The 26,726-nt window shown below is 45.5% G+C and overlaps 1 protein-coding gene across 3 annotated transcripts in view; it reads left to right on the forward strand.

Moving 5' to 3' along the window:
* Positions 1-26,726, forward strand: part of myo1ea (myosin IEa) — a 151,546-nt gene that overhangs the window by 116,016 nt on the left and 8,804 nt on the right. For all 3 annotated transcript variants that reach the window (XM_080214452.1, XM_080214450.1, XM_080214451.1), the window contains exons 19-26: positions 898-1,042; positions 10,613-10,727; positions 13,981-14,150; positions 18,716-18,861; positions 19,257-19,403; positions 20,230-20,387; positions 22,812-22,907; positions 25,541-25,748. In XM_080214452.1, the coding sequence (XP_080070578.1) occupies positions 898-1,042; positions 10,613-10,727; positions 13,981-14,150; positions 18,716-18,861; positions 19,257-19,403; positions 20,230-20,387; positions 22,812-22,907; positions 25,541-25,748 (1,185 nt within the window). The remainder of the gene's footprint in view (positions 1-897; positions 1,043-10,612; positions 10,728-13,980; positions 14,151-18,715; positions 18,862-19,256; positions 19,404-20,229; positions 20,388-22,811; positions 22,908-25,540; positions 25,749-26,726) is intronic.

Here is a 26,726-nt window from a genome sequence, read left to right on the forward strand (position 1 = left end):
GATCTTGAACTGATAACAGAGACATCATTAAAGCGAGACATTTCTTGGCTTGAGGCCTCTTGTATGAGTTATTTTAAACAACTCAGAATCATTGCTGTCATATTATTTAGAACTTGGTTATTGGATCCTAAAATGAGCTATGAATGATTTAAAAAGCACAGTGAAAATTGGTTCTAAAGATATTGTTAGTGATGCCATGTGTGTGGGGTCTAGATTGGGCTAATGGACTATTTGCTATTTATATTTAACTGTTATAATTTAATTTTTGATTTGATTTATTATTGTCACATTTATTAGTTTCTTGCGTAATACAAAGCATACCATTCATAGAGAAGAAAAGGAGAGAGTGCAGAATGTAGTGTTACAATCATAGCTAGGGTGTAGAGAAAGATCAACTTAGTGCGAGTTAGGTCCAGTCAAAAGTCTGATGGCAGCAGGGAAGAAGCTGTTCTTAAGTCAGTTGATACGTTACCTCAGACTTTCGTTTCTTTTTCCCGATGGAAAAGGTGGAAGAGAGGATGTCCGGGGTGTTTGGGGTCTTTGATTATGCTGGCTGCTTTCCCGAGGCAGCGGGAAGTGTAGATAGAGTCAATGGATGGGGGGGTTGCTTTGCTTGATTGGCAGATATATTATTATACTGAGATGTATTTCATTGGGATATATAGTGCATTTTTATAAATAAAAATTTCTAATGGTTACAAAGCCAGAAATCTTTTATGGTTTGCTTAATTTCCAAAATATTGATCCATAGGTTGAATATGGTTTATAGCATCTGTTAGTTTTTATCTTGAACAAAAACTGTTTTGTTCCAAGGCTGAACAAATTAAAATTGCTTTTGTTTCTTTTTTAATTCATTATCCCATTCTGTGTGGAACCTCCTCACCTTTCTCACTGTAGGTACGCCATTCTGACTAAAGAGACATGGCCTTTGTGGAGAGGAGACGTGAAGCAGGGAGTTGTCCACCTCCTGAGATCGGTCAACATGGACCAGGATCAGCACCAACTGGGGAAAACCAAAATCTTCATCAAAGCCCCTGAGTCTGTACGTCAGCTCTTTGTACTTTATTTGCTGTTTCTGGTTAGTGATTGATAGAATGTCACCGGTGACAGCTTTGTACTGGATGTAATGTGACCAATGGTAACAAGCTGTAAGAGTCAGCTGACCAGGTAAACCATGGGACCAATTACAGAATGATGTGATAGTCAGCTGACTCACCATAAATAAGAACCTGTTGGGAATTGTGGGGGAACTTGGATTGGCCCAGGGTGTGGCCCCAAGTTTGGAGTTATGAAGTTTCTTTGATTTCTAAGTTGGAGTAAGTTTTGTTATATGTTTTATTGTCTGCATTTGAAGAGTTCCTTCTCGAGAAACAGTGATCTGGGGTGGTATGTTTGCTGTCTCTGGTGGTGAGCTTGAAGGCAGGAAGAGCATTTACTTAGGCAGAGTCGTGACATACTTGAAACCCACTGCCTTCCTGGTTCCACCAGGATTAAATTCTAGACTGAAAGGCCCAAGGTTGTGTTCCCACTGTCAATTTTTTTTTAACTCATTCAAAGGGATGTGGGCGTTGCTGGCTGGACCAGCACTTACTGCCCATCCCTGAGGGCATTGAAGAGTCAGTCACATTGCTGTGGGCCTGGAGTCACATGTAGGCCAGACCAGGTAAAGGTGGTTGATTTCCTTCCCTAAAGGACATTAGTGAACCAGATGGGTTTTCATAACAATAGTTTCATAGTCATCAGTCAACTTTTAATTCCAAATTTTTATTGAATTCAAATATCACCAGCTGCCGTGGTGGGATTTGAACCCAGGTCCCTGGATCTAGATCTAGATCCTCTGGGTTACTAGTCCAGTGACAATGCCACTACGCCACTGCCTCCCCTATTTGAGGTCCTTTAGGGGCCAATTAATAACCACTTAAGGGCCTCTTCCTGCTGCTGCTGGGGTTAACCCAGCTTCGGGGGGGGGGGCTATCGCCATGTAAACCTACATGGGTCACTTGTCATCTTTGGTGGGGGAGAGGGGTCACTCGATCAAAGGAAATCACCCTCATCGAGAGACTGGATATCAAGAAGATAGGGTGGCCACTGACAGCAACCTCCAGTCCCCTGTCCCCACAATCCACCCCTCCCCGTGGAAACCCCTCCCTAGCATTACTTACCTGCAGCAACCCTTGGATTCGGAGAGGGGCATTTCCCCCCCCCCTTCACTGATACTGCTGAGCAGGAGCATCTACCCCGGGGGTCTTAATTCCAGAGGAAAGCCCACCGCTGGCATTGCCACTGCCTGATTGCCATGTAGCTCATTCCTGGAAGGAGGTCTTTGCCATCTCTCTAGCCGGCAAGGTGAGACTCCCATCACCAGGGTGAGCCATCCACCCTGGATCCTTTGCAGAAGGACTCCTTTGAAAGGCCAGCTCCGTCCATGGTGGCTTTGTTCCAAGACAGTAAAGCTTTCATGTTGGTTTCTGCTCTGCTCCAAACAAACAAGTGTAGTGTTCCTTAAATGATGTTCTCTCCCTTTGGGCTTGTGGTGTTATAATTTCACTGGGCTTGCCTTTCTCCTGCAGCATGCAACCCAGTAAATTGGACCATTCTTTCCTTAATTTCTGTTTGTTTGTCCTTCCAACTGGAATAAATTCTTGTGACGGAATTCCTGCGTGGAGTGAGAATGGGGTTTTGTGGGGAGCGTTCTGAAAGTGAAGTATTAAACTGGTACAAGTTTATTCGCACAATCTTCCGTTAGCTTGCTCCTCTCGGGATAGACAGAACTCTGCTCTTGACGGTGACCGAGGTTTTTATTTTAACTTTGTCTGGAATGTGGGTGGATCTTGTCCACCTCCCCCGCCCCAGAGTAAATGAGGTGATCAGACTGCAAACTCTGGAGCTGTGACTCGAGTTTGGACTGAGGTTGCTCTTGGCTCCAGGCTCAAAAGCAAGGATTGTCAAGTTGGCCAAAAGGCAGTAAATTGTGATTGCCGCTGCCAAGTTCCTGCAGCTCCCCAGGGATCGACTGCCAATCTCACTGGCACCGTGCCCTCTCAGGATGCAGAGGCAAAAAAAGATTTGATTTGACTTGATTGCTTATTATTGTCACATATATTAGCACACAGTGAAAAGTATTGTTTCTTGTGCACTGTACAGACAAAACATACTGTTCATAGAGAAGGAAATGAAAGAGTGCAGAATGTAGTGTTACAGTCATAGCTAGGGTGTAGAGAAAGATCAACTTAAAGTAGGATAGGTCCGTTCCCTGATGGCAGCAGGGAAGAAGCTGTTCTTGAGTTGGTTGGTACGTGACCTCAGACTTTGTATCTTTTTCCCGACGGAAGAACCTGGAAGAGAGAATGTCTGGGGTGCATGGGGTCCTTAATTATGCTGGCTGCTTTGCCAAGGCAGCAGAAAGTTTAGACAGAGTCAGTGGATGGGAGACTGGTTTGCGTGATGGATTGGGCTACGTTCACCACCTTTGATAGTCTCTTGTGGTCTTGGGCAGAACAGGAGCTATATCAAGCTGTGATACAACCGGAAAGAATGCTTTCTATGGCGCATCTGAGTGTCACAGGAGTCATTCTGCGGTGTAAGTGATCCTCCAAACCCCTCCACATTCAGAGTGTCAATTTGGAAGGTTGCATATCGAACTGCCCTCAGTCCGTGGCTTGTCAGGAGGCTCAGGGCTATGTTGACCGTGTGTGAATGTGTGGATCATTTCTAACAAGGAATTTAGTGAATTCTGGGGGAATTTCTTGCAGTTTTATGCTACTTCATGGGGCATGAGTGCCTCTACTTTCTTTTAAATTCATTGCTGGCTAACCAGCTCTTATTGCCCATCCCGAGTTGCCCTTGAGAAGGTGGTGGTGAGCTGCCTTCTCGAATCGCTACAGTCTTCATGCTGTGGGTTGACACACAATGCTGTTAGGGACAGAATTCCAGGATTTTGACTCAGCAAAGAGTTATCCACCCTTATCAAGAACTCTTCCAGAGTGACTTTCCTTCCAACAGAAACAAAGAGATGCTCAATGATCCCCAAGAATAATCCTGCAAAATTTCAGAATATCTGTCCACTTCCACATTTATTTAATTTAGTCCCATCCTCGTGTAACTGCGCCTCTGTCTTCCAGTTTCCTGACCTCAGCAATACCAAAATTATTGGATCCCAAGAATTATTTGAACTTCCCACCCCTGCAACCGGATATCAATGACTCATTCAAACTCTGAGAGGAATTCATTCCTGAATTTGCTTTAGATTCAGAAATCCATCATACCGGCATCCCTTTATCTAAAAAAGATCTTTTTCGGCATTGATTTAGTGATGGGGCGGCACCGTGGCTCAGTGGTTAGCACTGCTGCCTCACAACGCCGGGGTCCCAGGTTCGATTCCCGGCTCGGGTCACTGTCTGTGTGTGGAGTCTGCACATTCTCCCTGTGTCTGCGTGGGTTTCCTCTCACGTGCTGGTTAGGGTGCATTGGCCATGCTAAATTCTCCCTCAGTGTATCTGAACAGGTCATGATGTGGATGTGCCGGCGTTGGACTGGGGTAAACACAGTAAAAAGTCTGACAACTCCAGGTTTTAGTCCAACCGATTTATTTGATAGCTTGTGAGTTTACTATCAAATAAATCGGTTGGACTAAAACCTGGTGTTGTTAGACTTTTTACTCTGAACAGGTGCCAGAGTGTGGCAACTAGGAGATTTTCACAGTAACTTCGTTGCAGTGTTAATGTAAGCCTACTGTTGACACGAATAAATAAACTTTAAAATTTTGATGGGCATCGTCACAATTACACACATAATATGTTAAAGTTGGGCAATTTAAAAATGGGCACTGCCGGTGACCGAATTCAATGAGTGAATTCTACTTTACCAGTTGGGACCTGTTTGGGCCAAGGGCTGAACCCACGCTGGGTTCGGCAGTTCAGGTGTCAAACCACTTGCTGCTGGGAGTTCAACCTTTGGGTCTGTAGTTTAAATCCAATTTGACCTTAACCCACTTTGTAAACCATGCTTATTGTCCACATTCCTGCAACGTGAAGGACAGTGACCGGAATTCTCCGGCTGTTCTTCCGAGGCAGCGGGAAGTGTAGACAGAGTCAATGGCTGGGAGGCTGGTTTGCGCGATGGATTGGGCTACATTCACGACCTTTGGGCAGAGCAGGAACTATATCAAGCTGCAATACAACCAGAATGAATGCTTTCTGTGGTGCATCTGAGTGTCACAGGAGTCATTCTGCGGTGTAAGTGACCCTCCACATTCAGTCAGTTGGAAGGTTGCATGTTGAACGCTCCCGTCACTGGTGAACCCACACTGCGGGTTTCCTGGTAGGGGGGGGTGGGTGCGTAGAACGGGAAACGCTGTTGACTGCGGCAGGACTAGAAGTTTCCATCGCTGGTCAAGGGCGGGCTGCCCCCCCTGCTGGAGGAGGTGTAGAAGATCCCGCCCATTGTACAAGAACGCTCTGATTCTGCTCTGCTTTTAAATGGAGTTAAACGACTCCATTCTAAAACAGTTCCACTGGGAACAGGTTCCACATTTCCCCTAGAGCAGGGCTCGGCAACCCGTGACTCAGGCCCCGTGTGATTCTTCAACATCTCGTTTGTTTCTCCTCCCCATCTTTGCAGTTGTTTAAAGTTTCTTTATTTATTACATTAACACTGCAGTGAAGTTACCGTGAAAATCCCCTCGTCGCCACACTTCCCCCCATAGTCTGAAAGATGTGCCGGTTCGGTGGATTGGCTGTGGAAAATTGCCAGTTGTTTCAAAAAGACCAAGTAGCGGGCGGGATTTTTTAGCCTCGCTCGTCCCAAAAATCCCACCCAAGGTCAACGCACCTTTCCGTGATCCACCCCCTCACCCGCTCCGATTCCCATAGCGGATGGGATGGTAAAATTTCAGCCCCCCTGTCCGATTTGTAGCATTCCTTTGGAAGAAAAATGACAGAATGTCTGCTGTGACTGATTGGTGAGTGAAATATATAACATTGAGACAAGGGGATTACAAGGGCTTACAGGGATAGGACATGGGTGTGGGATTGTGGTCAGTGCAGGCTCAGTGGGCCGAATGGCCTCCTCCTGCAGTGAAGGGATTCTGTGAAATTTGATTTTATTTCTCTATTGATCCATAATTTGAATAAACGCATTTTATTTACTGTAAAGACAAGTTACGCATTCCACCAGAGATAGTTGGCAATTTGTGAAGCGTTGGCTTGGAAATATTGGTGGGATGTTCCACGCGCCTCGCAGCGTGTTCCGTGATGGCGGAAGTGGTCTGCCATTGGCTGGTGGTGGAACCTTCCAGTCTTGGTACCCTCGATGGGTTTTCTCATTGTTCACACTGTCCGATGGGGTGTAGCAGTGGGACTGGACGAACCCACCAGCAGAAATGGCCAGAAAATTCTGGCTAAGAGAATTTTTCTTCTTGCAGTTGCCAAGAGATTTTAATTTAGGCAATTTTTCTTTTCGTGCTCTTCAGGTTTAAAAAAAAAATGGCCCCTCCATCCCAAAGAAAAATTTATCCTGATCTAATATTACTCCAGACTTGTCAACTGCCAACCTGCTGGTCTACATTCCCAGAATAATAAACCTCTATTGATGATTGTCTCAGTGTTACACTTTTCACTCACCAAGTAGTCACAGCGGACGGTTTGTGATCCTTTTTCCAAAAAAAGTACTAAAAATCGGACAGGATGTTCGGACTTTTTGAAACAACAAGTGAAACTGGTCACAAGTTCATGAGGGAAATGACAGGATGTTGAGAAATGCCAGCACACATCAGCAGTGAAAGCTCAAGGCAAACTTTGTGGATAGATCTGCCTGGGCAATGGACCAAAACTGTCTGGACTAACTGCTGTAAAACAGTTTTCCTGGGGTGTCATCCATTACAGAAATGCACATGGTCAACTTTGAAACCTCGTCTATTGTGTTGCTTTATTTTACAGAAATGAATGCCTTATTTGCAGCTTTCAATACCTCTGTGTATTTCAACGATAACATCAGAGCGTTCTGTGTTTCATTTGATCTGAACTTTGGGTTTTAGAAGTAGCATCACTCTTCTGAAAGTCCTTGTGGGTTAAAGTCCCAGCCCTGTGTGCTACTGAACACTTGGAAAATTCCAGAGCGGCACAGTGGCACAGCGATTAGCACTGATGTCTCACAGCGTCATGGACCCAGGTTCAATTCTGGCCCCGGGCCACTGTCTGCGTGGAGTTTGCACGTTCTCCTACGTGGGTTTCCTCTGGGTGCTCCGGTTTCCTCCCACACTGCGAAGATGTGCAGGAATGTGGGAGGCGGTTTGGCCATGCGAAATTGCCCCTTTGTGTCAGGGGGATTAGCAGGGCAAATACGTGGGGTCAGATTGTTGTCAGTGCAGGCTCAATGGGCCAAATGGCCTCCTTCTGCACTGCAGGGATTCTATGATTCTAAGTCTCGACTGAGAGGGTACAGAAAAGATTTACCAGGATGTTGCCCGGTATGGAGGACATTAGCTATGAGGAGAGGTTGAAGAAACTTGGTTTGTTCTCACTGGAACGACAGAAGTTGAGGGGCGACCTGATAGTCTACAAAATTATGAGGGGCACGGACAGAGTGGATAATCAGAAGCGTTTTCCCAGGGTGGAAGAATCAATTACTAAGGGGCACAGGTTTAAGGTGCGAGGGGCAAGGTTTAAAGGAGATGTACAAGACAAGTTTTTTACACAGAGGGTTGGATGCCTGGAACTCACTGCTGGGGGAGGTAGTGGAAGCAGAAACAATAGTGACTTTTAAGGGGTGTCTTGACAGATACATGAATAGGATGGGAATAGGGGGATATGGTCCCCAGAAGAGTAGGGGGTTTCAGTTCATTCAGGCAACATGGTTGGTGCAGGTTTAGAGGGCTGAAGGATCTGTCCCTGTGCTGTAATTTTCTATGTTCTTTGTTGATCTGAGCCGGACTAACAGGAGATGACAGCTACCTTCACCCTCCCAGGCCCAGGGAGAGGAAAATACCATCCGGGTGTAACACTCCTGATTTGTAACCCCTGGATAAGGAAGAGATTGGGTCAGCTGTGATACAGCATTGTATCTTTGGCTGTATCAGTGACACACGCTGTCTATCTTTACACATAGAAAATGATCCTGAGGCCCAGGTATCCAAGAATAATCAGCATTTGTGGAATTGTGCCTGTTATTTTGAAAAGGACTTTGTTGGTAACTCATGACTTTTGTCTTTTGCCAATTTAAATATTGCGTCCGGGAAATTACAGCCTTTCTTGTGATTTGTAGGTTTAATGGAGGGATGATGATCATTGAGGGTAAAGATTAGTTCTCCTAATTCTGCTTCTGTACAAATCCAAATATCCCATCTGTCAATACATATATAGACGATAATGTTATTACATGACTGCATCACCTACTAAAGAAGTAATGAGGGGAGAGATACAAAAGGGTCCAGACGGGCAATTTTTTCAGAGGGTGGTGACTGTCTGGAACGAGCTGCCAGAGGTAGTAGTAGAGGCTGGTTCAATTTTGTCTTTTAAAAAGCACTTAGATAGTTACATGGTTACGATGGGTATAGAGGGATAAGGGCCAAATGCGTGCAATTGGGCTTAGCTTGGGGGTTTAAAAAAAGGCGGTGTGGAGAAGTTGGACTGAAAGGCCTGTTTCCATCTGTAAACCTGCTTGACTCTAATGGAGTGACACAGTGGTTAGCACTGCTGCCTCACTGCGCCAGGGACCCAGATCAATTCTAACCTCACGTGACTGTGTGGAGTTTGCATGTTCTCCCCTTGTCTGCGTGGGTTTCGTCCAGGTGCTCTGGTTTCCTCCCACACTCCAAATATGTGCAGGTTAGGTGGATTGGCCATTAGTGTCATGAAGATTAGCAAGATAAATATGTGGGGTTACTGGGATAGGGCCTGGGTGGGATTGTTGTCGATGCAGGCCCAGTGGGCCGAATGGCCTCTTTCTGTGATTCTATCCTATGAATAGGAAGGCTCTGAAAACAAAAAGCCCCCAAGAATCAGAACAGTAGCTTTTGAGAAAATCTGAAGCAATGTCCTCAAGGTGAGGAAGAGAATAGATATTTTGACCCTTGTACCCTTGCACCTTTGTGCTGGGAGAAATCATCTTAAATATCTGAATCAAGATAAGTATTTACCTAATGGCGGCTTTTTTAATGAAATAAGACCATTTCAACAGCTCATACCAATGGATGGATTTACATGTCTTCATGTGAGTCCATTTTATCTACAGACACCCAGCAAAGTTGTTACGTTTTCACATTGCATGAGTTCTTCTTATGGACACTCCCTGCCAGTATTTGCCAGTGGACCTCCTTGTGAATGCTTGAAGCACTGGTACGTCACATTGGAAGGAGGTTTACTACACTGTGTCCTGGGCTCAGCACCAGTCAGTCCTCCGAGCCTAGGGATTCTTCTCCTCGGAGAAGAGAAGGCTGAAAGGAGATTTGATCGAGATATTCAAAATCATGAGGGGGCCGGACAGGGTAGGTGGGGAGAAACTGTTCCCAAGAACCAGAGGGCACAGATTGAAGGTAATTGGTAAAAGAATTAAAAACTATAGGAGAAAAAGCTTTTTCACACAGCGGATGGTTCGGGTCTGGAATGCACTGTCTGAGAGTGTGGTGGAGACAGCTTCAATTGAGGTATTTGAGGGAATTTGATGAATATTCGAAGAGTAACGTTCTGCAGGGTTATGGGGAGAAGGCAGAAGAATGGAACTGGCTGCAATGCACATTCAGAGAGCCAGTGCAGACACGATGGGCTGAATGGCCACATCCTGTGCTGCAAAGTTATATGATTTTGTGAGCTCATGTCACAGTGAGAGTCAGAGTGCTGGCAGATTGAGAATGTGTTGGAGAGAAGGCGCAAAAGTTACACCCCATCCCCCCCAATCATCAGCACAGTCCATTTATGTCCCCCTGAGTATTATCACCTATTGCTGGGATATGGGTGGCACAGTGGTTAGCATTGCTCGCTCACAGCGCTAGAGTGTCAGGTTCAATTCCAGCCCTGGGTGTGTGGAGTTTGTACATCCCCCAGTTTCCTCCGGGTGCTCGGATTTCCTCCCACAGTCCAAAGATATGCAGTCAGGTTAGATGGATTGGCCATGCTAAATTGCCCCTTAGTGACTCAAGATGTGTAGGTTAGGAAAATAGTAAAAAGTTTAAAGTTTATTTATTATTCACAAGTAAGGCTTACATTAACAATGCAATGAAGTTACTATGAAATTCCCCTAGTTGCCACACTCTGGCACCTGTTCGGGTCAATGCACCTAACCAGCATGTCTTTTAGACTGTGGGAGGAAACTGGAGCACCCTGAGGAGCAGACACAGGGAGAACATGCAGACTCCACACAGACAGTGACCCAAGCTGGGAATTGAACCTGGGTCCTTGGCGCTGTTAGGCAGCAGTGCTAACCACTGTGTTACCAAATTAATGGGGTAAGTATGTGGGGTTAAGGGGATAGGGCCTGGATAGGATGCTCTGTTGGAGTGTCAGTATAGACCTGATGGGCCGAATCGCCTCTTCCTTCTGCACTGCAGCGATTCTGTGTTAAATTGAAAAACAAAGTTTGAGCGGATTGATGAAGATCTCAACCTTTCTTTTCCCCACAGCTGTTTTTGCTGGAGGAGATGAGGGAGAGGAAATATGACGGATATGCTCGAGCGATTCAGAAGGCTTGGAGGAAATACGCTGCGAGGAAGAAATATGTCAAAATGAGAGAGGAAGGTAGAGAATTGTGATGTTGTCTGTCTGGACCCATCTCGCTTACTCCATATCTGATCCACCCTAATAACGTGGGAGGGTTTAATTAGCGAGTAATTGAACCATATTGGAGCAGAGTATTGCCAGGTTCCAATACCTGCTGAGCTACACATTATTATATGTGATGTGGAGATGCTGGTATTGGACTGGGGTGGGCACAGTAAGAAATCTCACAATACCAGGTTAAAGTCCAACAGGTTTATTTGGAATCATGAGCTTTCGGAGCTCTGCTCCTCCATCAGGTGTGTGGAGAGGTCATTACCTGGAAAGACTCTCATTCCAAGTAATTGAGTCTTTGCCTATATCTGTCATGTTTGTGAACCTGCCTCCACTCACCTGATGGAGGAGCAGCACTCCGAAAGCTCGTGATTTCAAATAAACCTGTTGGTCTTTAACCTGGTGTTGTGAGACTTCTCACATTATTATATAAAGTGAGTAGTCCCATCACCCCACCAGTCAGTGTCAGTGTTCCTGGTCCACATGTGCCACTTTCATCTAGCCCCATCAATACATCCTCCTAATCATTTTTTTTCTTGTTTTTTTTTAAAAATGCATCAATGCCTGTCACCTGAACACGTGGTTAGTGAGTTCTCCATTCTATCCGGTTATGCAATTAAAATGTTTTTCCTGAATTCCCCATTGATAGTGTTTATCTTCTACAGAGATTTGCAAAACATCTGAAATGAAATTAGTCTCTTTCTTGCGACAGTGGGGCCAATCAGCTGGTTAGCTATCTGGTTCAGAATCAACACTAAGAGTGATTCCTGTTCCAGTTGAGATAGACTTCAAAGTTTCAAAGTTTACTTATTAGTGTCTCAAGTAGGTTTACATTAACACTGCAATGAAGTTATTGTGAAAATCCCCTAGTCGCCACACTCCGGCTCCTGTTCAGGTACGCTGAGGGAGAATTTAGTATGGCCAATGCACGTAACCAGCATGTCTTTCGGACTGTGGGAGCACCCAGACAAAACCTATGCAGACGCGGTGGGGGCGGGGGGGGGCGTGCAGACTCCACACAAACAGTGACCCAAGCCGGGAATCAAACCTATGTCCCTGGCACTGCGAGGAAGCAAAGCTAACCACTGTGTCACCGTGCCCTGGGCCCTGCCTCCTCGCTCTGCCCATGACAGTGGGTTATCACAAACCCACACTGGGAAAAACACAAGATCATAGAAATAGCTGGAGATGAAGCATTGGCACAGTGGTTAGCACTGCTGCCTCACAGCACCAGGAACCCGGGTTCGATTCCCTGCTTGGGTGATTGTGCAGAGCCTACACGTTCTCCCCGTGTCTACATGGGTTTCCTCCGGGTGCTCTGGTTTCCTCCCACAGTCTGAAAGACGTGATGGTTAAGTGCATTGGCTATGCTAAATTCTCCCTCAGTATACCCGAACAGACACCGGGGTGTGGCGACTAGGGGATTTTCACAGTAACTTCATTACATAAGCCTACTTGTGACTAATAAATAAACTTTAACTTTAATGAGTCAAGGGCATGTGGTGGGCAAAGCACGTGTAAAGGAAGTACAACATTGCTTCTTTAAATCCCTTGTCATATCCTTCCTATTTCTATCATCTCCATCTCGCCCACGCCAACTCTCTCGTTTCCACTGCGCTCACCACTGTCCCCCCCACCCACTGATCCTCCAACCAGGGTAACTTTATTATTGGGCTGCCTTTCTCTATTGGTTTCTTCACCAACAATCTGTCCCTAGCAGCATGTTGCTCCGCCCCCCTCCAGGCTCTGAATGTGCACCAAGATCCACCCACCAAATCCACTGCTGACCAATCAGGCAAAAGGTTGCTATATTATTGTTACAGGTGTGTGGCAGCTAATCCTGAACTTGCCCAATACGGAAACATTTGCTTTAAGGTTACCTTGTTGAATCTGTTCAATGTGGTAATCATTTGATTTGATTTATTATTGGCACAAGTATTGTTTCTTGCACACTATACAGACAAAGCATACCATTCATAGAGAAGGAAAGGAGAGAGAGCAGAATGTAGTGTTACAGTCATAGCTAGGGTGTAGAGAAAGGTCAACTTATAAAAATTTGAGTTATTATTGTCACATATTAACACAGTGAAAAGTATTGTTTCTTGCGCACTAAACAGACAAAACATATCATTCATAGAGTACAAAGATTTGATTTATTATTGTTACATGTATTGGGACACAGTGAAAAATATTGTTCCTTGTGCACTATACAGACAAAGCATACCATTCACAGAGTACATAGATTCGATTTATTATTGTCACATGTATTGGGAGACAGTGAAAAGTATTGTTTTTTGTGCGCTAGACAGACAAAGTATACCGTTCATAGAGCACATAGATTTGATTTATTATTGTCTCATGTATTGGGGGACAGTGAAAAGTATTGTTTCTTGCGCGCTATACGGACAAAGCATAGAGTACATAGGGGAGAGGAAAAGGAGAGAGTGCAGAATGTAGTATTGCAGTTACAGATAGGGTGAAGAGAGAGATTAGCTTAATACATGGCAGGTCCACTCAAAAGTCTGATGGCAGCAGGGAAGAAGCTGTCCTTGAGACAGTTGGTATATGTTACCTATACCCTTAACCAGGGTAGGACTAGGCTTACTAGTAGGCTTAGATCAACACTGCACTGAAGTTACTGTGAAATCCTCTAGTCGCCACACCCTGGCGCCTGTTCAGGTTCACTGAGGGAGAATTTAGCACGGCCAATGTACTGGCCTTGGTGCCCTTGAGTGTGTGACTGGGAATCAATCAGGGTTGCAGTTACTGATTGTAATACAGCAGTCCCTGCTAAATACGTACACATTCGATATTGTTGAAATCAGGCTTGTCTGGGATGCCTCTTTTGGTTGAATTGACTCTGTGTGGGCACAGGACAGTCTGTTTGAGCAACCTGTTTGTGCTGAGAGGAAAAACATTGGTACAGAAAGCGGGCTGGAAAGTGAAGCTGCTTCATTCAGCAACATTCCATTACTCTGGAGAACGCAAAAGAGGTTTAAAAATATTAGTACGTTTCCAAAGGATTCCAAAGAGGCGGCTGGATATAGCACTTGGGGTCAATGGGATCAGAGGTTATGGGGAGAAAGCAGGATTAGGCTATTGAGTTGGACAATCTGCCATGATTGTGATGAATGGCGGAGCAGGCTCGAGGGGCTGAATGGCCTCCTGCTCCTATATTTCTGTGTAATCTGAGCTTCTAACTGAACTGCTTTCTGCATAGCATCTGATCTGCTGCTCAACAAAAAGGAGAGGCGGAGAAACAGCATCAACAGGAACTTTGTGGGTGATTATATTGGGATGGATGATCTACCGGAGCTGCGGCAGTTCATTGGGAAAAGGGAGAAGGTTGAGTTTGCAGACACTGTCAATAAATACGACCGAAGGTTTAAGGTACGTCTGATTCCAACTAACTCCACCAGGTCTATCTTTGTTTATTAAATCAGTTGGTTTATAAGCTGACTTATGAAGTGTAAATTTGTCCTTTCTCAATAGTGACTACACAGCGAGAGAGGAAGGACTGCTATCATTCTTCATTATCCACCAATTTTTATTTCCCACAAGTATTTTTTTAAAGTTTATTTATTTATTAGTGTCACAAGTAGGCTCACATTAACACTGCAATGAACTGTAAAAATCCCCTAGTGGCCACACTCCAGGAGAATTCAGCCTGGCCAGTGCACCTTACCAGCATGTCATTCAGGCTGCGGGAGGAAACCGGAGCACCCGGAGGGAACCCACGCAGACACAGGGAGAACATGCAAACTCCACACAGACAATGACCCAAGCCGGGAATCGAACCCGGGTCCCTGGTGCTGTGAGGCAGCAGTGCTAACCACTGTGCCACCGCGCCAGTTGATCTTTATTGTGCTGAATAGTGAGGTTTGTCTCTAATAACAAAGAACAAAGAACAACACAGCACGGTAAACAGGCCCTTCGGCCCAACGAGCCCGCGCCGCCGTCCCATTGTCTCAGTGACCTATTCATGATTTTAGTCTACGCCTAATGTGCGAGGATCAGGGAGGTCCAATATAGGGACAATTTGTTACCCAATCAATCAGCCTAAAAGCACATCTTTGGGATGTGGGAGGAAACCGGAGCACCCGGAGGAAACCCACGCAACCACGGGGAGAACGTGCAAACTCCCACAGACACAGGCCCAAATCCATGTGTCCGCACAGTAACAGAGATAGTCTCTGAGCTGTCATGTTGCCCTCGAGATGGTCCAGTTTAAGCACACTAACGACATGAAGCAATAGGCAACTCCCGAAGCAACATCCAAGAGCAGCCCACTACAACCTGCCGCATGCATGCCCCTTGCTGGTCAACAAGGTGGACTTAAATGCCTGTGGAGACAAAAAATTCATTATTAAACAGGCAAAGACTGTAACATCCCTGAGGCAAAAACGGAATCCCAAGCCTACAATGTTTAGTAAGGCCTGCTATATCCCCCTATATGTAGACCGCTCATGTGGCTGTCTAAGTGACTCTTAAACAACCCTAGCGTGCCTGCTTCCACCACCTTACTCGGCAGTGCATTCCACACCCCCACTACCCTTTGCGTGAAAAACTGCCCTCTAATATTTGTCTTATACCTAGCCCCCCTCACCCTAAGCCCGTGACCCCTTGTTCTATCCATTTCTAATAGCGGAAAAAGCTTACCACCATTTACTCTATCTATCCCCTTCATAATCTTATAAACCTCTATTAGATCCCCCCTCAGCCGACGTCTCTCAAGGGAAAACAGCCCAAGTTCGTTCAATCTTTCCTCGTAAGGCAGCCCTTCCATACCAGGCAGCATCCTGGTAAATCTCCTCTGCACTCTCTCTAGGATCTCTACATCCTTCCGGTAGTACGGCGACCAGAACTGGACGCAGTACTCCAAGTGAGGCCTAACCAACGTTCTATACAACTGCAACATCAGACTCCTACTCTTATATTCTATACCCCTTCCTATGAAGGCTAACATACCATACGCTTTCCTCATCACATTCTGCACCTGCACCGACACCTTCAGGGACTTGTGCACTTGCACCCCCAGGTCTCTCTGCGTATCTATACTCCGGATAGTTCTACCTTTTATCGTATAACTCCCCTCCACATTATTCCGGCCAAAGTGCATCACCTCGCATTTCTCCGGATTAAATTCCATTTGCCATCTATCTGCCCAATCTACCAGCCTGTCTATGTCCTGTTGCATTGCCAGGCACTGCTCCTCAGTACCCACCAATCCAACCATCTTAGTGTCATCAGCAAATTTGCTGATCACACCACCTACCCCCTCTTCCAAGTCATTAATATATACTACAAATAGAAGAGGTCCTAGTACTGAGCCCTGCGGCACACCACTGGTGACAGACCTCCAATTGGAAAAGGAGCCTTCCACTACTACCCGCTGTCTCCTCCTCCCAAGCCAGTTCTCCACCCATCTAATATTAAGAATGGATGCATCCAGTAGATTGCTCTCAATAAAAGTCCACAGGTAGAAAAGTTTTATCACTGTACTATGAATACCTCACTGTCACCATGAAGACATGGCAAGGTCTGTGACCCGTGATGTAGAGATGCCGGTGTTGGACTGGAGTAAACACAGTAAGAAGTCTCATAACACCAGATCAAAGTCCAACAGGTTTATTTGGTAGCAAACACCACTAGCTTTCGGAGTGTTGCCCCTTCATCAGGTGAGTGTGTTCCAACAGAACTCCCACTCACCTGATGAAGAAGCAACGCTCTGAAAGCTAGTGGCATTTGCTACCAGATAAACCTGTTGGACTTTAACCTCGTGTTGTGAGACTTCTTACCAGGTCTGCTACACTCAGACTGATTGAGTAACTTGTATGAGAGCACCCCCTGCAGACCAGTCCAGACTCTGCAGTATGTCGATGCAGTCCAGAACTGTATGAGAACCAGAAAGATACTGGTGTGATGCCATGGCTAACCACTGAACCCCTACAATGTATAAGGAGGCCATCCAGCCCATCAAGTCTGTACTGACTCAATGAGCATACCACACAGGCCCTCCCCTTTGCCTTATCCTCATAACCCACACATGTATCTTGTCTAATCCACCTAATCTACATATCCTTGGAAACTAAGGAGCAATTTAGCATGGCCAATCCTGACTTCTGAAATGATTTATCACAAGAAGCAAATTAAATTTATTGAATATTGCTGGTAACTGAAATCCTGCTCCAAAGAACATACGTGAGTGGTTTAACCGGACTCTATTTATTATTGATCTCTCCTTGTCTTGTTCCCTCACCAATCTCTCCAGTGGCTTTTTGCTTTACTGCAATGCCACACATACCAGGCATCACTGGTACCGTGTCCCACAGGGGTGGCACGGTGGCGCAGTTCTCCCCAGCTTGGGTCACTGTTTGTGCATTCTCCCCGTCCCTGCATGGGTTTCCTCTGGGTGCTCCGGTTTCCCCCTCACAATCCGAAAAACGTGCTGGTTTGGTGCGTTGGCCGTGTTAAATTCTCCCTCAGTGTACCCGAACAGGCGCCGGAGTGTGACCACTAAGGGATTTTCACGGTAACTTCATTGCAGTGTTGATGTAAGCACACTTGTAACACCAATAAATAAACTTTAAAAGGTGGGTATCTTTCACGGGTTAACTGTAAAGGTCGGTGTCATTAGGCCACTCCTCCCACCGGGGCAGGGTCAGAGTTCAGCTCATATCCCATCTGTGCCTGCACTTTGAACAGGATGTTGAAGCCTGGGTTCTTAAGCCAGGTTTGCTGAGGCCGATTGTGGCTTAGACTGGGCATTGAACCAGCGATCACTGGGTCATTGAATTGAATCAATCACCCCCCAGACAAACTGCACCTCCCAATTTTTTTTTAAATGCGTAATTTATGGACAACCACTTTTGCAACTACAGTAATCTGTGATTGGCCACATTTGTGAAGTAAGCATAAGATTCCCACTGATCCAGATAGATGTTATCCTGATCTCCGCTGTTATCAGTTGGCATTGGTCTAGGGGACGTGACAATAACCTCAGCAACTGTGGGTTTATCCGGGAAAGAGAGGAAATCAGACATGGCCTCCCTCCTCATCGCCCCCTACTGACTGTTCCTACAAAGAGTGTGGGGATGATCCTGAATTTTTTAATTTATTTATGGGATGTCACGAGCTGGGCCAACATTTATTGCCTTCCCTAACTGCCCTCCATTTCAGATGACATTTGAGAGTCATCCACACTGTTGTGGATCTGTAGGAGGCCAGACTGAGTAAGGACAGCAGATTTCCTTCCCTAAAGAACATTAGTGAACCGAGTTTTTCCGACAATTGACAATGGTTTCATGGTCATCTTTAGACTTTTAATTCCAGATTTTCTTTTTATTGAATTCAATTTTCACTGTCTGCTGTGGTGGGATTTGAACCCAGGTCCCCCAGATTTTGCCTGGGGTCTCTAATTACTGGTCCAGTGACAGTGCCACTAAGCCACTGCCTCCCTCCCTCTCTCCCTCCACCAAATGCTCTGTGGCTGAAGAAAACCAAGCACAAAGCAGAGGTTACCACGCAGAAAACAAGCACGGTGCAAGTTCCGCGCGCACACAGTTTACCTCTGTTGGCTGGGTGGCTGGTTAGTGACACAGAGCGACACCAACAGCGTGAGTTCAATTCCTGTACCAGCTGAGGTTATTCACAAAGGCCCTGCCTTCTCAACCTTGTCCCTCACCTGAGGTGATCCTCAGGTTAAATCACCAACAAACAGCTCTCCCCCTGAAAGGGAAGAACAACCTACGGTCATCTGGAACTGTGGCGACTTAACTTTTACTCATTATTGCACTCCGTTACTCAGGAAAATTCCTCCCCCCAGAGAGATCCCCGCTCTGGGTCTTGATTGGTTGTTCAGACCCTGTGACCCCTACTCGTCAAGGTTGCTGTTAAAGGGACATACACCGCGGTGTATCGTTTCATTTACAGATTCTTATGTGTTCCATTTTCAGAGTGTGAAGCGCGACCTTGTGCTCACCCCCAAGTTTGTGTACCTCATTGGGCGAGAAAAAGTAAAAGACGGCCCAATGAAAGGCCAGGTGAAAGAAGTGTTAAAGAGGAAGATTGAGTTGGAGCGGATTCTCACCATTTCACTGAGGTAAAGCCCAGCCCCTGAGCGACCAGTCTTTCTCAGAATTCACTGCTGTGCGCGCACCAACTCTCACAGCCAGCTCTGTGCCAACTCCTGCAGCTTAGACCATTGACTCCACTGTAAAAGTCACAGCCACAAGACTCGGGTTAGATTCTGTGGTTGCATCTTGCTTCAGTTGGTTGAAAGTTGTGTATTCATATCCCCCACCTTGGCTGTAAGCTGGGTGCTGCATTGCTGGAGAAGGATGGACCTGTTTAGATCCCATGGCACGTTTCAAAGGAGACTGCTTCCACTCATTCACATCGCTTTACCTTCAATTAATGTTGCTGAGAATGGGATTGAACTGGTGACGTTTATTGCCAGCTTGTTTAATTACAGCCCAGCTTCTTTTCATTATGCAGCACATTGCAAGATGACTTCTTCATCCTCCATGAGCAGGAGTATGACAGTCTGCTGGAGTCTGTCTTCAAAACGGAATTCCTCAGTCTCTTGTCTAAGCGATATGAAGAGAGAATGCAAAGAAAGCTACCTCTGAGATTCAGTAACACGTGAGTACCCCTCCACACATACATATACACACAAACCACATACACAGACACATACGCACACGCACCACGCACGCAAACCGCACACACACGCACACATACACAAACACACGTACACATAAACACACAGACACACGTGCACAACACACATGCAAACCGCACATGCACGCACACATACACATACCACAGACAGAATGCACACATACACATACCACACACATACGTACGTACTTACATGCTTATAGACACACACATACATACACATCCATATCTAAATGTGGGGCAGCACGGTGGCACAGTAGTTAGCACTGCTGCCTCACAGCGCCAGAGTTCGATTCTGGCCTCAGGTCTGTCTGTGTGGAGCTTGCACATTCTCCCTGTGTCTGCGTGGGTTTCCTCCGGGTGCTCCGGTTTCTTCCCACAGTCCAAAAGATGTGCAGGTCAGATTGATTGGCCATGCTAAATTGCTCCTTAGTCTCAGGAGGATTACCAAGGTAAATAGGTAGGGTTGAGGGGTTAAGGCCTGTGTGGGATTGCAGACTTGATGGGCTGAATGGCCTCCTTCTACACTTTAGGAATTTTATGAAATCTTAACTAGTCATAAGACGTATCTTTGCCGTGTGTTTGTATCCCTCAGTCAGTGGGTGAAACCAGTAGATTTGGTTATTTATATCACTGTCTATGAGAGCAACATTACAGCAGGAACCCCACTCCAAGAAATACATAATTGGCTATAAAACATCCTGGGGACAGCAAGAAGCCTGGGAAGGCGCTACATAAATGGAGGCGTATTACTTCAGTTTGACATTTATTTTTACCTGTTACTCAGACTCGAAATGAAAGTCAGGAAGGATAACTGGGGTCCGTGGAGTGCTGGGAGCTCGCGACAAGTACAGTTTGTCCAAGGCACTGGGCAGGTTGCAGTGCTAAAGCCCAGCAGCAAAACCTTGCAGGTCAGCATTGGCCCTGGCTTACCGAAGAACTCACGTAAGTGGCGCATTTCCTACACTTTACCCTCTGTGTCAGCTTCCAGTCATTTTGCTCATGAGCACCAGCACAGAGACGATGGGCCAAATGGGCTTCCTTCTGCACCGGAACAGTTCTGTGATTCCTGCCCTGCCCGATACGCAAAATGCTAATATCCAGTTCTGGTGGCAAACAGGAGAAGTCTAATTGTTATTCTCCATGAGTTTTACCATTATCAGCTAACCTCGGAAACAATTGTGGGTGGCACAGTGGTTAGCACTGCTGCCTCATAGCGCCAGGGAACTGGGTTCAATTCTCGACTGTCTGTACAGAGACTGCACATTCTCCCCATGTCTGTGTGGGTTTCCTCCGGGTGCTCCGGTTTCCTGCGAAAGGCATGCTGGTTAGGTGCATTGGCCAATGCTAAATTCTCCCTCAGTGTACCCGAACAGGCCCCGGAGTGTAGTGACCACATATAGGGATTCTATAACGTAAGAACTTATCATTTTATCCCCCTGCCCACAGTTACAGAGCAGAATCCTTCATTTCAACCCCTGGCTTGTTGTAAATTTGCTAAGTACGATGGTGAAGGCGATGGGGAGGCCATTCAGCCCGTCAATCTTGCTGCAGTATTCAAAACAATGCCGGTTGGTCCGAGGCTTCAACTCCACTTCCTGTGAACCCAGAATCCTTGAGAGATCACAAATCCATCTGCCTCAGCCTTAAATATATTCAACCCCCCGGTAGGCAATTCCAAAGACTCTCAATGCTTTGAGTGAAGCAATTTCTCCACATCGGGGTGGCACAGTGGTTGGCACTGCTGCCTCACAGCGCCAGGGATCTGGGTTCAATTCCGGCCTCGGGTCACTGTCTGTGTGGTGTTTGCACATTCTCCCCATGTCTGCGTGGGTTTCCTCCAGGTGCTCCGGTTTCCTCCCCCAGTCCAAAGTTATGTGCATTAGTTGGATTGGCCATGCTAAATTGACCCTAATGTTGGGGGATTAGCAGGGTAAATATGTGGGGTTACCGGGATAGGGGTGGGTGGGATTGTGGTCGATGCAGACTCGATGGGCCGAATGATCTCGTTCTGCGCTGTAGGGATGCTATGATCTCAGTCCTGTACGATCAGCCCCCCTCACCCTGAGTCTGTGCCCCCGTGCTGACCTTTTGTTGAAATAACGTTTTTCTGAAATCATCAGAGTTCACTAACTGACGGGACTCAGTCTCCACACCCGAGAGTACTCTGTCATTCTGAAACTGTTTATGGGGGAACTATACCGACATTAGCAGCTGGGCCGAGAGGATCAATACCTCGTGTTTATCAGAATGGGAAAAGAAATGTATTATCAACGTAATAGTGAAGGATCAGCTCACAATGCTGTGTATGAAAGAATATATAACTACAAATAATACTGAATTCATGTAAAGAACTTTCTCCATGTTAGAGTTGTATTAAAGTTCATGAAATCAATAGTTACTGTCAGCAGCGATGCTAAAGGAGAATTTTATGTGTGAATATCTGACAATGTGTGTCTGACCACATGTGTCTCTTTGTAGTGTGTGTGTGCGTGTCACTGTTTGCATGTGTCACTGTATGAACGTGTGTGTGTGTGTGTGTGTGTGTGTGTGTGACCATGTGTGTGTCTAACACTTTGTACTGTGTGCGTCAGTGTGTGTGCATCACTGTGTGCATGTGGCACTTGTGCATGTCACTGTGTGTCACTGTTTGTGTGTAGGATTGCATGTGTCTGTCTGTGTGTGACTTGTGTATGTATGTGTGTGAGATACAGTATGCATTTGTGGGTGTGTGAGACACGGTGTGGGTGTGTGAGAGGCATGATGTGGGTATGTGTGATACAGTGTGTGTATGACGTGTGTGTTTGAGAGACATGGAGTGTGTGTGTTGTGTGTGTGTGTAATACGGTGTAGGGGTGTGTGTATGACACGTGTGTGAGAGAGGCATGATGTGGGTGTGTGACTGTGTATGTGACAGTGTGTGTGACTCGGGGTGTGGGTGTGTGTTAATGTGTGTGCATGCAAATAGTTCTCGGCTAACTTAATACAGGCCAAGTACCAGTTATGGGGCTGTTGAAACTGGATTGACTGTCTACCAGGGGCATTCTTGGAGGGATTGTGTTGCTCAGTTTAATACTGTGCTTAATTACATATTTTCCACTAAATATCGAATGAGATGAAAATATTTTGGGATTAGACATAGCTCGGCACAACATTGAAGGCCGAAGGGCCTGTACTGTGCTGTGCTGTAATGTTCTATGTTCTATTTCTTTAGCAATCCCACCCTGTTTCTAAGAAGCAATTAGGTCTACATTTATGACCTTCTGATTAATCTTTATTTGGACTCTTTCTCCAAATGTTGACCATCTGATGGTGACAATGGATATTTGCTGCATGAATTTCTATAATTTTGTACCTTTTTTATTCTAGGGCCCACAAGAAGGGACTTGACACAAATGAGACAACAATCGACTAGGCCTCAAACCACAGCGTTCCCTTCTCGAGCTGCCCCCCCGCCTCCAGCAGGTAAATCACTCGAGCTCAAAGGTCGAAATGTGTTAATTTATTAACATTTTTAATTAATGAATGTTAAAATTAGGTTTAAGATTACAATTCTCACATCCAATCATTAGATGGAGAAAACCTAAGAAAACAGATAGGAAGACAGAGGAAAGGGGTTGCCAAGACTCCAGGATTAACCTGAGTTCCCAGGAATGGAAGGTCAATCTCTCGGACAAAATTGTAAAAAATTGTAGGGTAAAATCTAGAGGTTTTTTTTTTATTTTAATAAATTGGGTTGGCACTGCGAGGTAGGCACTGTCCAGCCATGTCCCCGAGCACCCAGGGGATTCAATGGCCTGTGAGCCACTGTGGTCAAAGTGCCTGGTCTCTGTTTGTTTGTGGAGACCATGGTGATTTTTGCTGGGTTCCCACTGTGCCCAGGGAGCTGGAGAATCCCAGGAGCCAGGAGAATCCAGCCTCAAAATCACTCAGCAGATTGAAATATAGATTAAATACAGATACAACTGGGTGTGGTGGCTGGGAGGATTGCCGTGGGGTTTTGATCCGGCGCTGAACGCACTAGACCCCTCAGCAATGAGTCTCCGATCTGCACCAAGCAGAACGAGGCTGGAAAGTCTCAGCCTAATCTCAGCACAAAGTAGGTAAAGCAATTCTAACATCACCTCTTAGCCCCAACTCCCAGGGAAAAGAAACAAGGGAGGGATAAAGAGAAAACAATCAGGTGGAGACCAGGACTGATTAAATGACACAACTGATACGGAAAATATATTACAGAGTACAGTGTTAAAGTAGATAGTACGTTGAATTGGAGGGAGCAGTGAACAGATGCGGTGATGAAGGGACATACACAATGGCACAACCTTGGAAGGTTAAAATCCTTTCGTGTAGACCCTCCAGTCATGAACTCCTCTCCATTGCTGGAGTTTTTGGATGTCTCGCTTAGTACAGCTGCCTTAGGAGAGCAGACTTAAGGTACAGAGGTCTTTGAAAACAGGGAGAAAGAGTGTTTGATGGGCAGATCTGTCTTGACGAAACCTGCTCTCAAAGAATTTTGATGATAAACAGTGGCACAGTTGTTAGTGCTGCCGCCCCACCGCGCCAGGGACCTGGGTTCGATTCCCAGCTTGAGTCACTCTCCATGCGGAATCTGCGCATTCTCCCCGTGTCTGCACGAGTTTCCTCCAGGTGCACCGGTTTCCTCTGAAAGGCATGCTGGTTAGGGTGCATTGGCCATGTTAAATTCTCCCTCAGTGTACCCGAACAGGTGCCGGAGTGTGGCAACTCAGGGATTTTCACAGTAACTTCATTGCAGTGTTAATGTAAGCTGACTTGTTGCATTAACAAATAAGTAGGAAAGTATAGTGTGTCGTGAACAATGAGAATCATCCGTATCTCGGTAATACTGCTGGCCATGTTTAAAGAGAAGGCCCCAGTCCTGTAGGTTCAGGGCAGATTGATTCCTGAACTTGTTTGTATCTTCTTCTAGAGGAAACTTTTAACAGGAGTTAGATGCACGGATGAGAATATACCCTCCGGATGAGACTTCACTGACTGATTAATGCATTGGAGTTGTTTTGAATATGGATTTTAATTAAAGTTAGATTTCTGTGTTTGAGAAATTTTATTTCTTTTACATGTCATTTTGTAACAGATGAGTAATGAATTACCATATGGACAATGAAGTAGACAGTGGTGTAGTGGGAATGTCACCAAACTAGTCATCCAGAGACCCAGGTTAATGCTCTGGGGATCAGGGTTCAAATCCCACCACAGCAGCTGGTGGAATTTATATTTAATTAATAAATCTGGAATATCAATCGGTAATGGTGACCGTGACAACTGCCGTCAATTGCTGTAAAAAGCCGTCAGTTCACTAGTCCCCTTTAAGGAATGTAATCTGCTGACCTTACCTGGTCTGGTCTGTGTATGAATCTAGATCCCCAGTAATGTGGTTAACTCTTAACGGCCCTCAGCAATGACCTGGCAAGCCACTGAAATACAGCTGGCGCCCATCCCCAAGTGAATTAATTGTTATTTGACCAATGTAGTTCTAGCGGCTCTTTGACATGTTTGATATTACTACAGAATTATTCTTTTTATGGTCCTATAGAATAATATTGTGATCCTATACAGTACTGTGTGGGATAATATTTACAGTATAGGACCATATGTAGAATGGTATTGTACAGTATAGGATAATTCTAAATGTCAAACATGTACTATTTTAAATGTGGTCCTATACGGGAATAATGTTCTGTATATGGTCCTGTACTGTATAGTAATATTCTATATATGGTCCTATACTATATATAATAATTTTATTGTCCTTCACAGTTTGGATTAATGTTCTAAATATGTTCCTATACTATATAGAATAATATTCTAAATATGGTCCTATACTGTATAGAATAATATTCTATAAATGGTCCTATACTGTATAGTGTTGTATATACGGTCCAATACTGTATAGAGTAATATTCTATATGGGTCTATACTGCATATTAATACTATTCTATATATAGTCCTAGGCTCTATCAATAATGGTCCCATACTGTACAATATACGGTCAATACAGCACTAATTATTTTTTGTTTCAAATAACTAAAACGGATCTCCCCTCGATTTGTTGTTCAAAGGTTCCCACCAGAACGGGGTAATAAAGGGTCTCCATAACAACCCTCAATGGCCACCTTTAAACTCCCGATCCAATCAGAGAATACCCTACCAGGGCACCACGCCAGATCGTCCATCGCTGCCAAGGCCAGGCTCCAACTTCAAAGACAAGAATGCCCGTGTTCAGCATAACCTGGACTTCCTGAAAGTTCCCGAGCAGGGTGCTGCAGGGTAAGGGGAGCTCTTTTGGCTGCTTTTGTTGGGTCGATACGTCTGTCAGGGTGGTCAGTGATTGACTGAGGAATTGCAACCCCAGACTTTGGATGTGGGCTGGAGTTCCACCTGGAGAAAGGACTTGGAGATCTCCAAATGCTCTGTAATTTCTGGGTGCTCGAAGTGTGCTTATCTGTGAGGGATAATCTAACAACTTTGAGTTATAAGGAGAGGCTGGATAGGACTGGGACTTTCTTCCCGGGAGTGTAGGAGGCTGAGGGGTAACCTTATAGAGGTTTATAAAAATCATGAGGGGCATTGATTAGGTAGATAGTCAATACTTTTTCCCAAAGGTAGGCGAGTCCAAAACTAGAGAGCATAGGTTTAAAGTGAGAGGGGAGAGATACAAAGGGTCCAGAGGGGCAATTCTTTCACTCAGAGGGTGGTGATTGTCTTGAACGAACGAGAGGTAACAGCAGACGCGGGTACAATTTTTGTCTTTTAAAAGGCATTTAGACCATTACAATGGGTAAGATGGGTATAGAGGGATATGGACCAAATGCAGGCAATTGGGACTAGCTTAGTGGCTAAAACTGGGTGGCATGGACAAGTTGGGCCGAAGGGCCTGTTTCTATACTGTAAACCTCTATGACTCTATAGCAACCATGGCTGAGTTTGTTAATGGCACCTGTAGCCAGAAGAGGAAAATGCTCGAGGTTATGGGAATAGGGCGAAGGGGAGGGCCTGGGTGAGATGCTCCTTTGGAGAGTCAGTGCAGACTTGATGGACCGAATGGCCTCTTTCTACACTTTCTAAGTATATGAGTGAACTTGTCCTGCACACTGAGGTACACCTTGCCTGGAAATCTCAGGTAGAGCTTGTTTCACTTTGTTGAGATGTGTGGGCGCACATGAGTTGGGAAGATTGGGATGGAAATACAAAATGGTATTTTGTTTGTTTTTTTAATTTAAAACAAAATGTGGACGAGTAGAGATC

Source organism: Carcharhinus amblyrhynchos, chromosome 28 (genome assembly GCF_965287045.1).
Source record: "Carcharhinus amblyrhynchos chromosome 28, sCarAmb.v2.hapA, whole genome shotgun sequence".
NCBI lineage: Eukaryota > Metazoa > Chordata > Chondrichthyes > Carcharhiniformes > Carcharhinidae > Carcharhinus > Carcharhinus amblyrhynchos.